Below are 13112 nucleotides of genomic sequence, written 5' to 3' on the forward strand. Positions count from 1 at the left end.
AATGGCTCCACTAAAAGCATAATCTTGTCTTGCTGAATTGCATCTCAGCTCTCTCTCTCTCTTTCATTAATAATGTTTTAAGGCCCATAAAATGCATGTACATCTTGGAAACGTGTCACAGACCAAGAAGCAAATGCAGACCCTAAACTGATGAATTAATTCCTCAAGAGCAGCTATGCCTATTAGAAACAAATAGTTGAGATCATCCATGGTTTTCTGGTGACAGGTGGGACAGAACTGCTGGTGGGAATAATGTGAAGACAGAAAAGTCACCCTGGTTTCCTCATGTCTTTGGAGGGGGATATTTTTTGTTTTGTGGACAAGAGTGTATTTTTTCCATCAGCCACCCAACCAACATGCCCTGAGGATGCTTCAGAGCCTTCAGGCCTCCCCTGGCATCTGAACTACTCCAGGGTTAAATATCCTTCTCATTAAAGTGAGGTCAGAGGGATCCCAGGTAAAGCCCACCAGGATTGACAGATAAGAAATGTCTGAATATCCCAGCATTCCCAAGGAAGAGCTTTCTTGTCCTTGTGTTATTTCAGTCAGCTCCCACAGGGATAAAGCAAACCATCCCCATCTTCCTGGGTATGGATGCAAATCTCCTTTCACTTCTGAAAGGGCTGAGGGCAATTTCCATCCCAGCCTGCAGCTGCACCAACCCTCAGCACCAGCATCAGAGCCCCCAGCACATTTATCCAGCAAGACTTTCCTGCCAACCAGGAGCATGCCCAAACTGGAAGTAAAATCAAATACAATCTGCCCCAAGAGAAGATGAAAGTAAATCCAAACAGGCACACAAGCAAGGGATTTCTCTTTGCTACATTTATTCCATGTGCAGAGGGGACAATTGTAAGTAAATTATTTGCTTTGTTAAATGAGACTGGCCAAGAGAGGCTTTCCTGGGAAGATTATATTAAGAACCACCAGAACTGATTCCAGCCCTTCAAACACCAATATTAAATAAAGAGATGTGATAAATGAGAAGCATCAAATAAAAATCAAATCAAGGCAGAGTATCCAGAAAAGCCAGACATGACCATCCTTAATTCAGCCTACAGGAGCTTCCAAATTGTTCTGGTGCATCTAATAGCCCAGTAAAAAAAAGCCCATGACTGTAACAGTTATGGGGAAAGCTGATATGCTTCTGTTCCCACAAAGTGCTCACCCCACCTCAGGGAAAACCATCCAAGCACTGCTTGATAGGGAACCACAATCTGCACTGAATTCAGAGCCTCAAAGGCAGCTCTGGACAAGCCCAAAATGCAGCCCCACAGCCAGCTGTGGGCCAGGCCACCAGCCCCTTACCTTTGAGAGCTCCTCTGTGCCCCCCTGCTGGCTCTGGCTCAGGAGGGGTGAGTGCCTCATCAGGGGCTCCTGCAGCAGCTCCAGGCGTGGCCTCTTGGTCTCCATGAACTCCAAATCCGATGGCTTGGGCAGGTCAGAGAGATAGGAATGGCCCTCAGCTCTCAGGTGCAGCTCCTGAGATCTGGGGACAAAGGGACAGGAGTTCAGAAAAGGAACTACAAAGGGAGAGGAGTTTAGAAAAGGAATTACCTCTGCTCTCCTCCACTCCACAGCTGCAAACCACTGGAGGAGGACAGGGCTCAATTTTCCAGGTGTTCCTGCCCTCAAACAGCCAAAGGCACAGCCCCATAGCTTGGCTGTGGAGCAGGACCACCACCACCCTCCCAAGGGGCCACCTGCTGTCCCCTCCATCTGTGTCACCTGCAAAGCCCTGCTGTCACCCCCTGTCTCTACACCAGGACAAAGAGAGTAAGGCTGCAGGGCTGAGCCTTCCCTGCCATGACACATGGGTTGGGCTGCTCAGAAAAAGGCAAAGCTTGGAAAGTCCTCAAATCCACCCCATAAATCCTCCACGACCAGGCAGAGCCTCCTCCTGCCACGTTTGGCTTATTTAGTCAAAGCTACTTGCCCTAGTGTTTATATTTAGCATCTTCTATAGGAATACCAAAGATTATATGTTGGGGAAAAAAAATGCCTACTCCTCCTTGGCTAGACAGTAGGGATTTATTTTTCCAGGATGGGGGAGGAAAGAACCAGGCACATGTATTTGCACATCTCTGACACAGACCTGGCAGCCTGTAAAGCCACATTATTCAGTGACAGCAACTGCACCAACCAGTCACACTGAGCTCAAACATCTTTTACCTGTTAAATATCATGCAGTTGGTAATACCTGGAGAGTGGGCTTGGTTTTGCTTTTTTTTAAACAAATGTAGAACTTTTTTTTGTACTTCTGTTTTCCTTAGCAGGATTCTCTTGTGGGAATCGTAAAGGGATCCTACAAAAATACATTAACCTTTTACTATGCCCTAGGATCAGCTTTGCTGCAGCAGCTCCAAGGGTGTGTTTTTAACACTTCAGGCAGAAATGTCTCTTAAAATAAATAAAATGAAGCACAGGAGAATCGAAACTTGTGAAAAAACATTGAGTTTTTTTCTTTTCCCCTTAAACAAGATTGCTGCAATTCTCCTGAGCTGGTGGTGTCCTCCCCAGTTACCATACACTAACAAACTTAACAGCCTTTGGAGCTGCTGGAAGGGGAGGGAGAAGGAGGATATGTTTTGTCAAGAGCAAGCACAGCAGACATGGGGTCTCTGCATCACCCACAAACTGCAACTGCTGACATTAAAAATCCCAGAGAAGATGGCAAAAAGGAAGGACAGAGCCCTGAAGCCAGCAGCTAGAATGGCTCTGGCTCACATCCAGGGAGAGGATTTTGTAGGAATCCACCCAGAGCACTGCCCTGTGCCCTCCCCTGCAGCAGCGTGGCCACCTGAACCCAGCTCCAGGGAATCAGGATCAAACTGGGGGGTTATTTTTTAATTAAACATCAACAGCAGGCACAAAGCACAGGCACGCCAAGCTCTGCTGCTGTGGGTTTGGCACTGGGATCAGGCAGCAGCTTTGCTGCTGACACACACAAACAGAATGTGGCTCATCCTCTTCCTCCTCCCCAGCACAAAGGGGACAGCAGAGTGGGAAGGCTCCAGCACTGCCTCTGCTGCTCCAGCACCCCCGACAGAATGTGCAGCTCACTGAGCTCAAAAGCCCTGAAATTTGGCACTGAAGCACAGCTCGCTTCACCTGCAAACACTTCCATGCTGAATGATCCTCAACTTTTCTCAGCAAGCCCAAAAATCTCTCCTGGCACCTCTCAGGTTTCCTGCTGCCTGCTCCCAGCCCTTCACACAATCCCTGCCTGCCCACAGCTGCACGCTGGCATGTCAGGCTCTGCTGTAAAACCCAGGAACAATAAAGCAACTGTTGAGCTGGGCAGGTGCTAAAATATTCCAACACCCAAGGCCCTGCTCTAGTGAGGCAATTAAAAATGTATTTATTTTCACTTTTCCCCCCTTTTTAAGGCCATATTACCAAGAAGCTGCTAATTGACAAAGGAGGGCTCCAAGACCTCTCTGCAGTTGTCGGGAACTCGACACAACTGCTCCACTCAGAAAAAAAAAAAAAACCCTTGGATTCTGCAGATAAGAGCTTTACAAAGGCAGTTACTCAGAGCAAGGCAGGGGCCACGCCAGGGAAAGCAGCTGCAATGTTATAAGGTGCTATTTTATTTCCATTTCCACATCCACTGGAACAGCTATTAACTTTATCCACTGGAATTTCCAGCCGCTCCCGAGATTACTTTGCCCAACACAACCCGCTCAGCCTGTCCTGGCTGCAAACACAAATGCTTTTTTTGCTTGAAGCCTTCACACCTTTCACTCTTCACATCCACACCTGCAGCAAGCTCTTTACAGCAGAGTTTTATACAGCAAGGACGCTGCTGTCAGTGCAAAAATGACTCTGCCTGAAAAACCCTCCCGTTACACCGAGTTTGGGGGTTGCTGCTATTTTCCAAATTGTTCCCACCCATCTGGTTATTCCAGAGATTCCTACTTTGCTGAAGGGAAGAGTGTTCTTAATTGCTTGTGAGTTGTGCATAATTAAATGAAGCAAAGCAAATGGCAGCATTAATTATGAAGTGGGACAGGTTAGTCCTCACCTGAGTCCCTCACCACAAACACTGAATACTGCAGGGAAGCAGAGCAGCTGGGATGTGCTGACACACAAGGCTGGGTGCCCAGGGTTTGCCCAACTCCCAACCACCCCCACACAGCTCTGCTCAGGGTAGGTCCAGGTCCAGAAGCCCAAGATAACCCAAGAGGAGACCTTTGGTTTATTACCAATGCAACAAATGAATTGCACCCTCCCAGCTGCAGTTACTCATTCACTGGGGCTCATTCCTCAGCAGACTCACAGAGGGTGTAAGGAAGGCAAGAGCAGATAAAATCCTAGAGCAGGGCTGAAAACACACATTGTCTGGTAGCTGGGTATCAAGGAATCAAAGAACCCTTAAGGTTGGAAAGGACCTCTAAAATCACTGAGTCCAGTCATTAAGCTGAGAGCTGGGGAGAGAGGATCAAATGAGATATCCTGAGCTGCCCTTGGCTGGGACTTGCAAGAGCAGTTGTGATGAGATCTTGCCATGAGGGATCTTACTTGTACTTTCCTGGGCAAGTACAAACTTTTCAGGAGGCCAAAGGCTGTCCCTCCCCAATAACCCAGAGCAGCACATCCCTCCCCTGCTCTTCAGACCTTCCCACTTCTCCCCCAGCAGAGGGTGGCTGCAGGAAATTACTCCAAGCAGCTCCTACCAAATTCCCAGCAAGAGCAGATTTTAAGAGATGCTCCCATCTGCAAATTCTGTTCCCTACCTCATGGGGCCAAACAACATCACCAGGCTGGAAAACTGATTCTCAGTGTCTCCTGGAAGCAGAACCAAGACAAACGACTGTGTTGCTAAGGCTGTTTATTTCCTCCAGCTAAGGTGGTTTGGTGGGAAATTGTCTCCAAAAATAAGTTCTAAAAAGAGTATCCAACCCCCACAGGTACAGACAGACAATAAAATGTTTTGAGAGACAGCAATATAGAAAATCACTGGTGCTGAAGTGAATTATTTACAGCCAACGCTAAGATTTGTCAGAGGTTTCAACAATTCCTTTACAGCTAATGAGAGCCAGAGTGTGAGACTGGGCAAATTGGGACCTGTTAAAGAGAGGAACTGGAAGCTTTGGAGGAGCAAATCTGCCACCAGACACCTACAGAAACATGTCCAGGACCAGCTGGTATATTCCCTTTGTCATGTAGGTGGAGAGGGAGATAAACCATGGAAGAGCTGCGTGTCTGGGCGGGAAGGTGGAGCTGCTCCCACACCCTCAGCAAATCCTGCCAGCAGCAGGACTGAGTCTTCCCAAGCCAGAGGTGTGGGACAGCCTGGGGCAGGGTGCTCAGCTCACCATGTGGCCCAGCTGAAGGAGTCCCAGGTGCTCAGGAGCTCTGGCCAAGCACCCACAGGGGCTGTGCATTCCCAGACCAGGGCAGGGAGCAGAGCCCAGCCTCCCTGCACAGCCCCTCAGCCACCAACTGCAATTTAGGTAAGAGCAAATGCTTTATTTAAAACTTGCATATTGAAGATCCCCATACACAGAGCCTGAATTATTCATGCACAGGACCAGCAGAAGCTTTAACACAATAGCATTGCCTCACTCTAGAGGAAGAAAAGGAATATTTGCCTCTCTCCACAAGCTCCCCCACATGCTTTCTCCAGGTATTCTCAACTGCAGCCTGCCAGTAAAACCCTCTTGGCAGTCCTGGGTGGCTGGAACTCTCCTGAATCAAGAGACATCCCATGCCCCTGGCCATCCTCCATGTCCATGCCAGCCCACACCAGAGCTTGCAAGGTAAGGCTTGTCCCCAAGTGCCTCCACACCAGCACCTGCTCTCTCCAGATGTTGTTTTCCTACATTCAATTACAAGGAAGGAAAAAAACCAACAACAACAAAAAAACCCTCACAGCTCCTGGTACATCATTTCCAGTATGAAAGACACAGATATATGGTTGTGGGGATTTCAGCCACACCACTGCTCACTCCTGAGAAAAGGATCACCTTTAAAAACAGAAACTTAATTAAAAACCATAAATAAAACCAAACTGGTCATGCTGTTACCTTGGGAGCAGCTGGTGGCATTTGGCCCAGCACAGATGAAGACTCAGGGCTGTGTGTGATCCCCAGCACTGCCCCAGCTCCCCAGCCCTGCCTGGGCTCCAGGACCAGCAGGATCCATCCCAGCCAGAGGCACAGGGATCTGCCTGCTCCCCATGTGCCACACTGCACATGGACATCTCAGATGGCTGCAGAAACACAGCAGCTGCTCTGTGTATCCTGAATGTCACCCTGCAGAGCCACACGGGGCAAACTCTTCTGTGCCTGCTAAGCAGAACGGCTCCAAAGGAGAAGTGTGGTCTTCTGAACTGGGAAAATAATCTTCTATGAAAATAGTGACTCATCTCATTCTGGATAAAGGTGGAATATACTGTGGTAACACACATTCCATTTATTTACAGCCACATTTTCTGCCAGAGAAGCAGAGAGAAGTATCCACCCCAGCATTCCTGCATTAATATGGAACCTTGCTCTAAAATCCTAACACGTATAAAAAGTTAGAAAAATACAGTTCCTTGATTTTTCAGATCCCTCACCCTCTGGCACCTGCCATTTAACACTCAACCCAGTTTTTCTCACTTCTTTTGAGGACCAAAATATATATAGAATAGGGAAAAAAGCCCTAATCCTTGTCACCCTGCCAGGACATTCCACTGCAAGTATTCATGGTACGACTTGTACCAACAGCAGATCCTGAAATACTTCTCTTCACTCCTGCAGACCAGTTGGCACAGCCAACTGAACAAGCTAAGGGGAAGTCTGTGGATCCTTCCAAGAAAAAGCCTGCTACCAAAAAAACCATCATGGAAAGCAGCACATCCCTGCAAAGACAGGCAGAGCCAATTTTCCCTACAGCAAGAGATTCAGAGAGGTTCAGGTTTTCCTTCCTTCTTCCAGCCAGAATTGCTGCACAGGGAGTTCAGTTCTTTGCCCAACCACTGAGGGGTGATGACAACTCTGGATTCTGACGTATGTGGAGGGCAGACTGCAACTTCCCAACAAGCTTCTTGCTCAGGAAGCCCCAAAATGCAGCACCATCCCAGCATTCCATTCCTTCCAGCAAGTTACCACTCCACACCTTTTTGCCAACAACACTTGAATCATCCTTAAAACATTGTGCCCATGGTGAAACACTTCACCTCTTGTTCCCTTTCCACTGAATCACAACTAACCACCAGCCTGGTGGCTACAGAAAAACTGCAGCCAGAGAGACTGCAAACATGCACAGCTGTAGGAAGATCATCCAACAAGCCCAAATGGTTTCTGTGGGATTTCAAGCATCCAATACCATGTGCAAAGACAGCCTGCAGAGGTTTCAGAGAACTGTCCAAAGTGAAAATAAAGCCAAAATAGGGGGAAACACCCCAAAACCAGCACAGCAAGTGAATCCCTGTGGTTTCCAGGACAGGAAGGCAAACAGCAGCCAGTCAGCAGGCAGGTGGGCTCAGAGGAGCTGGGAGTGATGGTCAGCACTCTGCAGTGCCCAGCATGAGTGCAGGGCAGTGGGAATGCACACAGGGTTTGATCTCCAGTGCAGTGGGGGACTGGAAGGGTTCCCTCTGTGACACTTGCTTCAAAGGGCAGGATTGTCACATGCCCACCATCCCTGAGCCACAGTGAGGGGCTTCCTTTCAGACACAGCACAGCCCTGTGCTTCCCTCTGCTCACCCTGTGCTGGGCTGTGGATGATGTTTGCCTTTCCCTCTTCCCAGCCCCTCATGCCCAGAGCCAGCTGCCTCTGCTCAAAACCATCAATCCCAGCCCAGGAACAAAGCCAAGGCTCTGAGCCTGCCAAGGGGACTCAGCTGCAGCCATCACCACCCTCCCTCACCCAGGCTCTGCTCTGCACCACCAAGAGCCACAGCTATTTTTTGGGGAAGGCACCAGTGACCAGCCCAACCTGCTCCAGGGTCTTGGCCACCCCCCAAAGGGCTCCTCTCCCACTGTTACAGCAGCTCCTCACACCACAAAGGTGAGCCAGCAAAGCCCCCAGACAATGGATTTTTAAATGTAGAGCTGAAAGAGAAACAGCAGCTGGCTTTGAAAACCAGACTAACACCTCCCCAGCCCAAATGATACCCAATCCGAGTCAATAACTAATTACATTGGATTGAAAATTTCTTTCTTACAACTTTTTCAAAGACCCCCCCACTCCTTTCTGCATGCCCCCAAAAATGTTCAATGTCCCAGCATTCTGACACAAGATGTCAACTGAGCTGACGCAGTATTTTTAGCTTTACTACATAGTATAATTTTTGCAAAAAAATTTTTTTTTTATGTTAAGGGGAAATGGGATGAAATGTAAGTTATTAAAAGAGTTTCCTTTTATAGCATGCCAAAACATCACCATTCAGGCTGAAAATGAGGTACCATGGTAAGCATGTGGATGTGCAACATCCCCTGAGAACTTTGATTAACATTTACCCACATTCACGTGACTGTCAACACAAAAATAAGTTTAGTGACTTTGAAACATTTGTAAGCCAAAGGCAGATGCCTGGGTGACCACACCAGACCAGGCATGTGGTACAGCAGACACCAAGGTTTGCAGATGGGTTTTTTTTTTTTAGTGATACAGAAAAACCAAGATTCATTTTTTTAAACAGCTTATTACTGGAGAGCAGAATTGCTTCTCCATTTTGCAAACCATCAGTAGTGTGAAAAACAAAAACAGGCAGGAGCATGTTACTGAGTCCTCTTTACCCATCTCCCCCAAATTTAGCTAAATCTGACCCAATTCCAACTTAACTGTGTTACTCTGTGATAAGAAATCAAAGCACTGAGAAATCAAAGTGAGCCAAGGCAGTGCAACATGCTGTAATAAATTATGGGTTATCAAAAGTGGCATGACCCTCTGTAACCCACAAGGGCACATCCAGATGTAAAAAGAATTTTGGAAGTTGCTTTTTGCCTCCAAATTCTCATGGGTTTGTTTCTGCTGAGCACCAAGTTGAACCCAACCTAGTAGAAAAAAGAGGATCCTGTCTGCATTTATTATGCATCCTGCACCCTGAGTTCTTCCTCCTCTTCCCTAACAATGATGATTTTAGAGAAACAGATTAATCTCTGACTCTGCACTGGTTTTGTTCTTAGCCTAAGGAATAAGCATTAAAAGAATTGTTTTGTGTATATCTACTGTAGCAAGGCTATTTCACTTCCAGGCCAGCTTTTTTCCCAAACCACTTAACATCAAATGCAGAAGAGAAAGCAGAGTTTTGCATTGAAACAGAGAGTGAGAGTGATGTCCCTCAAACAGATCAGCTCCTGTGGTTAAAGCATGCACAGCACTCCCAGCCACAGCACTCACACCCAAAAACTCTGGCACCCCCCATGAGGCCGGGACAGGAAACAGGGACACAGAGAGAGGCATGAAGGGAGCAGACAGGAAAAAAAAAAAGCAGCTCAGAGAAAGTTGTGAAGGCAATGCAGAAAGAGAAACAAAAACAATGAAAGCGGGGAGGAAGAGCAGCAGCAGAGGAAGCGGAGATGGGGGAGGAAATGAGCTCTTCTCACTCCTCCCTGCAGCCTGGGAGCCACAGACCAAATCTAACCACACTGCTTCGTCTCCTATGCTGAAAAACCCAACACAACCAGCCCCAGCAACCTGAAGAACACAAGTGAGGGGGTGATTTTTTATTTTGCTGTTTGTTGTTTTAAGACTCCATTAAAGTGCATGACAGTTAGAGGTAACAAACCAGAAGGCAAAAGTGCCACTGGATTAGCAGAAGGAATCTGAACTGGCGCTGAGCCTGAGCACAGTCAGCACCCAAAACCAGCATCCCACTGCCCAGGGGTCCCTCCCAGCCCTGCCCCAGCCCAAATCCCTGGCCAGTACCTGTCACTGCCCGGCTGGAACTCGGAGAGCAGGGACGGGCGCCGGCGCTGCGGCTGCATCATCGACCCCGGCGCCAGGTGGGAGGCAAAATCCCTGGAATGATGCTGGTACTCCAACAGTGCCACGTCCTGCAGGGACAAACACAGCACTCAGCTGCTGGCAACTCTCAGGCAAGCACAGAACAACTCAAAAAACCCATGTTGGTATTCTTCCTTTGAAGCATTGGGTCACAGAGCTCAGTGGTTTGCCCTCCCCAGTAATTCCCAGTAACTCCCAGTCCCACTGCATTGGGATGGCAGCTCAGCCCCTTGTTCAATCACCCTCCAGCCTTTTCCTGGGGCTGCAGGCAGGGCTGGCTCCTAGGAAAGGACCCCAGCAAGCCCAACCCAGCCACTGAGTACCCACACATGAATCTTTGGCATCCAAGCAGCCCTGATGACAATTGTGAATCCAAGAGTAAGAACAGGTAAGAGCAAAATTAAGTCACAGGATACTTTCAGCTTCAATAGTCCACACAGCAGCATGGAGAAAGAAAGAAAGGGAGAGGGGAAGGACAGAAGAAAAATCACAAGTGTTATCTTGAAAATGTTCCTTTAAACACAGCTCCCCTGGGCTGAGCTCAAGGGGTTTGAAAGGACAGTTTGCTACTTATTATGTGTACGTCCCTTTTGTTCCTTGACCCTCGGAGAGTACAGTACAGTATGTTCCTGATTTTAATTAAATAAGAAGCCCTCCTGCTCTGTGCCACAGACTGATTCCAGCAGCAGTATTTTAGGCAGCCACATTCAACTGCTATTTTTTATTTGCAGATAGATACTTGACCAGCAAACTAATCATCTAATTAACTAAGACCTTCAGCAATGGCACAGAATAACCCTGGTAACACTGACACACATTTACCTTAGAAGAACCAATTCCACCTGGGAATCTATTTTTGAACAGTTCCCAACTGTAACAAGAAAGGTTTAACTTCCTTAAAAAGAAGAAAGGAATTTCAGGGTCTACAGGAAAAAAAATAAAAAAAATCAATAAATAAGATACCACCAGCTCTTGCAGGCCAGCCAAAGCAGAATCCCTGCCTACAAACAAGCTTCCCCACGTTCACACTTGTCCTGGTTTGAAATTAAAAATAAATATTTAAATAGAAGAGTGATGCAGCTCCTGACATCCACCTACAAAACAAACACATTGTGTCTGGGAAGACACACCAACAGGCCCAAAAGCAGGACTGTCACTTTCTGTGGGTGTATAAACAAGAATTACCCGTCTGGGAGGCTCAAAGGCTGTGCCCTTGAGAAAAAAAAAAGGCTCTTGCATGTCCCAAGAACCATTTGTTTTTCCTTTTTCCTCTGCCCACATCAGCTGAGCTTTTGCCTCCTTTAACCCCATCAGAAAGTGGCTGGTGGAGCTCAGAACCTGCTGGCATGGCCTGGAGGGACTCTGACCTTGCTTACATCCATGGTGGGTTTTACAAGGAGAAAACAAAACCTAAAAATTAGTGAGGAGGATTAAAATGGACAAATTTCTGTGCCTTGTGAAGAACTGTTCAGAGGCACCATGGAAGCCCTGGCAGGATGTAGGTGGATTAATTGCTCAGAAGGTTACTCCAGTAAATTACACTGTGAGCTGTGAGTGTTTTTCAACTGCAAACACCAGAAAGGTTGATGAGCTGCCTGCTGGACTTGGCAGTGCTGGGCTAATGGTTGGACTGGATGATTCTATGGGTATTTTCCAATCAAAATGATTCCATGATTCACAAGAGGCTTCAGTTTTCTCTTGCAGAGTTTGAAAGACACCTGCTGGGAGGCACCACTGCACCTTCCACACAGACACAGGAGCAGCACCCAGTGGGTGCCACCTGAATTCCCCACCACTGAATCACACAGATGTGATGTAGACCTCACCCTGACCTCAAATTTCTAGCACCTGCTCAAGGGCAACTCCAAGACACCTGAAATAAAACAACTAAAGAACCCTGCAGCCCCAAACTACATGTTGCTCCTTTTCCTCTCCATTGTTTTGCTGGGTTTTGCTCAATTCTATTTTTTTGCTCCTCCTCTCCCTCTCTTTGCATCTGTTCCTTGTGGTTCAGGTGCTCCCACATGGATGTAACTTTGGGAAGCTTAGCAGATTTCATGAATTCAGTAACTGTCATGACAGAAATCAAGGAAGCAGAATGACCATGGACAGTGAGATTTGGGGGGAGGAGGGCAGTACTAGCAGCACTGCCAAGGCCAGGCAGACACCAAGAATGCCACAGCACCACCACAAGCCATCCCAGCAGAGCAGGGCAGCACCAGGCAAATCTGTGGATAAATGAAATGCTAAAGACCCCGAAGTGGCCTCATTAAAACACACTTCATGCAGCAGAATGAAGAGGTACTTAGGCCCAGCCTAAGGGACTAAAAGCATCCTTTGCTGCCCACCAGGAAAACTGGACACATCCCTGCTGCTCCTGTGTGGGGTGATGGGAGGGAGAGCCTGGGAAAGCACCCTGAGTCTCAAGGATTCTGTGTTATCCCTTGATTTGGGAGTGCCAAGAACACTATTTCCATCCCCTTCCTGGCAAATCCTTCTCTCCCAATAACCTGAGTCTACCAGGCTCATTTAGATTTGCTAATCAAATTGTTTAAAGCCAGGCTCCTGAACACAGTATTACAGAAAACTTCTTGGTAATACACAGAGAAATGACACAGAGAAATACACACAGAATGAGAAAGGAAGAAGCTTCCTCACCACCCCCAGCTTTTAAAATTATTTTAAAGCTTCCAACCTGCTGCCTTACCTACCATAAAGTCTCCAGCAGACTCTTCAGTGTTGTCCCAACCTCAGGGTAACCCCCACACCAAGCCCACAAGTGCGGGCAGCAGCAGAGCCCTCCTGCCTGCCTTGCTTTCTGTTTTGGACACGTGCTCTTGCTGCTGCGCTTCCTTTCTCCTTGCCCTGCCTGCAGCTGCTGCGGCTGCCTGGTCTCCAGCCAGGAGGAGCAAGGGCAGCTCTGGGAGCGATGCTGGACCTGCAGCACACGGGCAGTGCCGCCCGCAGCACTGTGACCTGCACTCAGCCACACGGGCAGGGCACACTGCTCCATCAACAGCTTACACACAGCCCCAAGAATCGCCTGAGGAGGAGACCTCGGAGATGGGAGGCCTGCAGAAAGGAAGGCTGGAGCTGCTCTGGCAACAGAAAGGCGAACTGCTCCTCCTCTCTTCCTCCCACCGGCAGAAAAACAAGAACAAACACCCAGC

General features: G+C 48.0%; 1 protein-coding gene across 14 annotated transcripts in view; it reads right to left on the bottom strand.

Annotated features, from left to right (window-relative positions):
- The window catches only part of NCOR2 (nuclear receptor corepressor 2), a 222085-nt gene that overhangs the window by 132804 nt on the left and 76169 nt on the right, over positions 1–13112 (bottom strand). For all 14 annotated transcript variants that reach the window (XM_079322088.1, XM_079322093.1, XM_079322087.1 and 11 more), the window contains exons 3-4: positions 9865–9992; positions 1309–1489 (exon numbers count right to left, since the gene is read on the bottom strand). In XM_079322088.1, the coding sequence (XP_079178214.1) occupies positions 1309–1489; positions 9865–9992 (309 nt within the window). The remainder of the gene's footprint in view (positions 1–1308; positions 1490–9864; positions 9993–13112) is intronic.

Source organism: Erithacus rubecula (genome assembly GCF_903797595.1).
Source record: "Erithacus rubecula genome assembly, chromosome: 19".
Lineage (NCBI taxonomy): Eukaryota > Metazoa > Chordata > Aves > Passeriformes > Muscicapidae > Erithacus > Erithacus rubecula.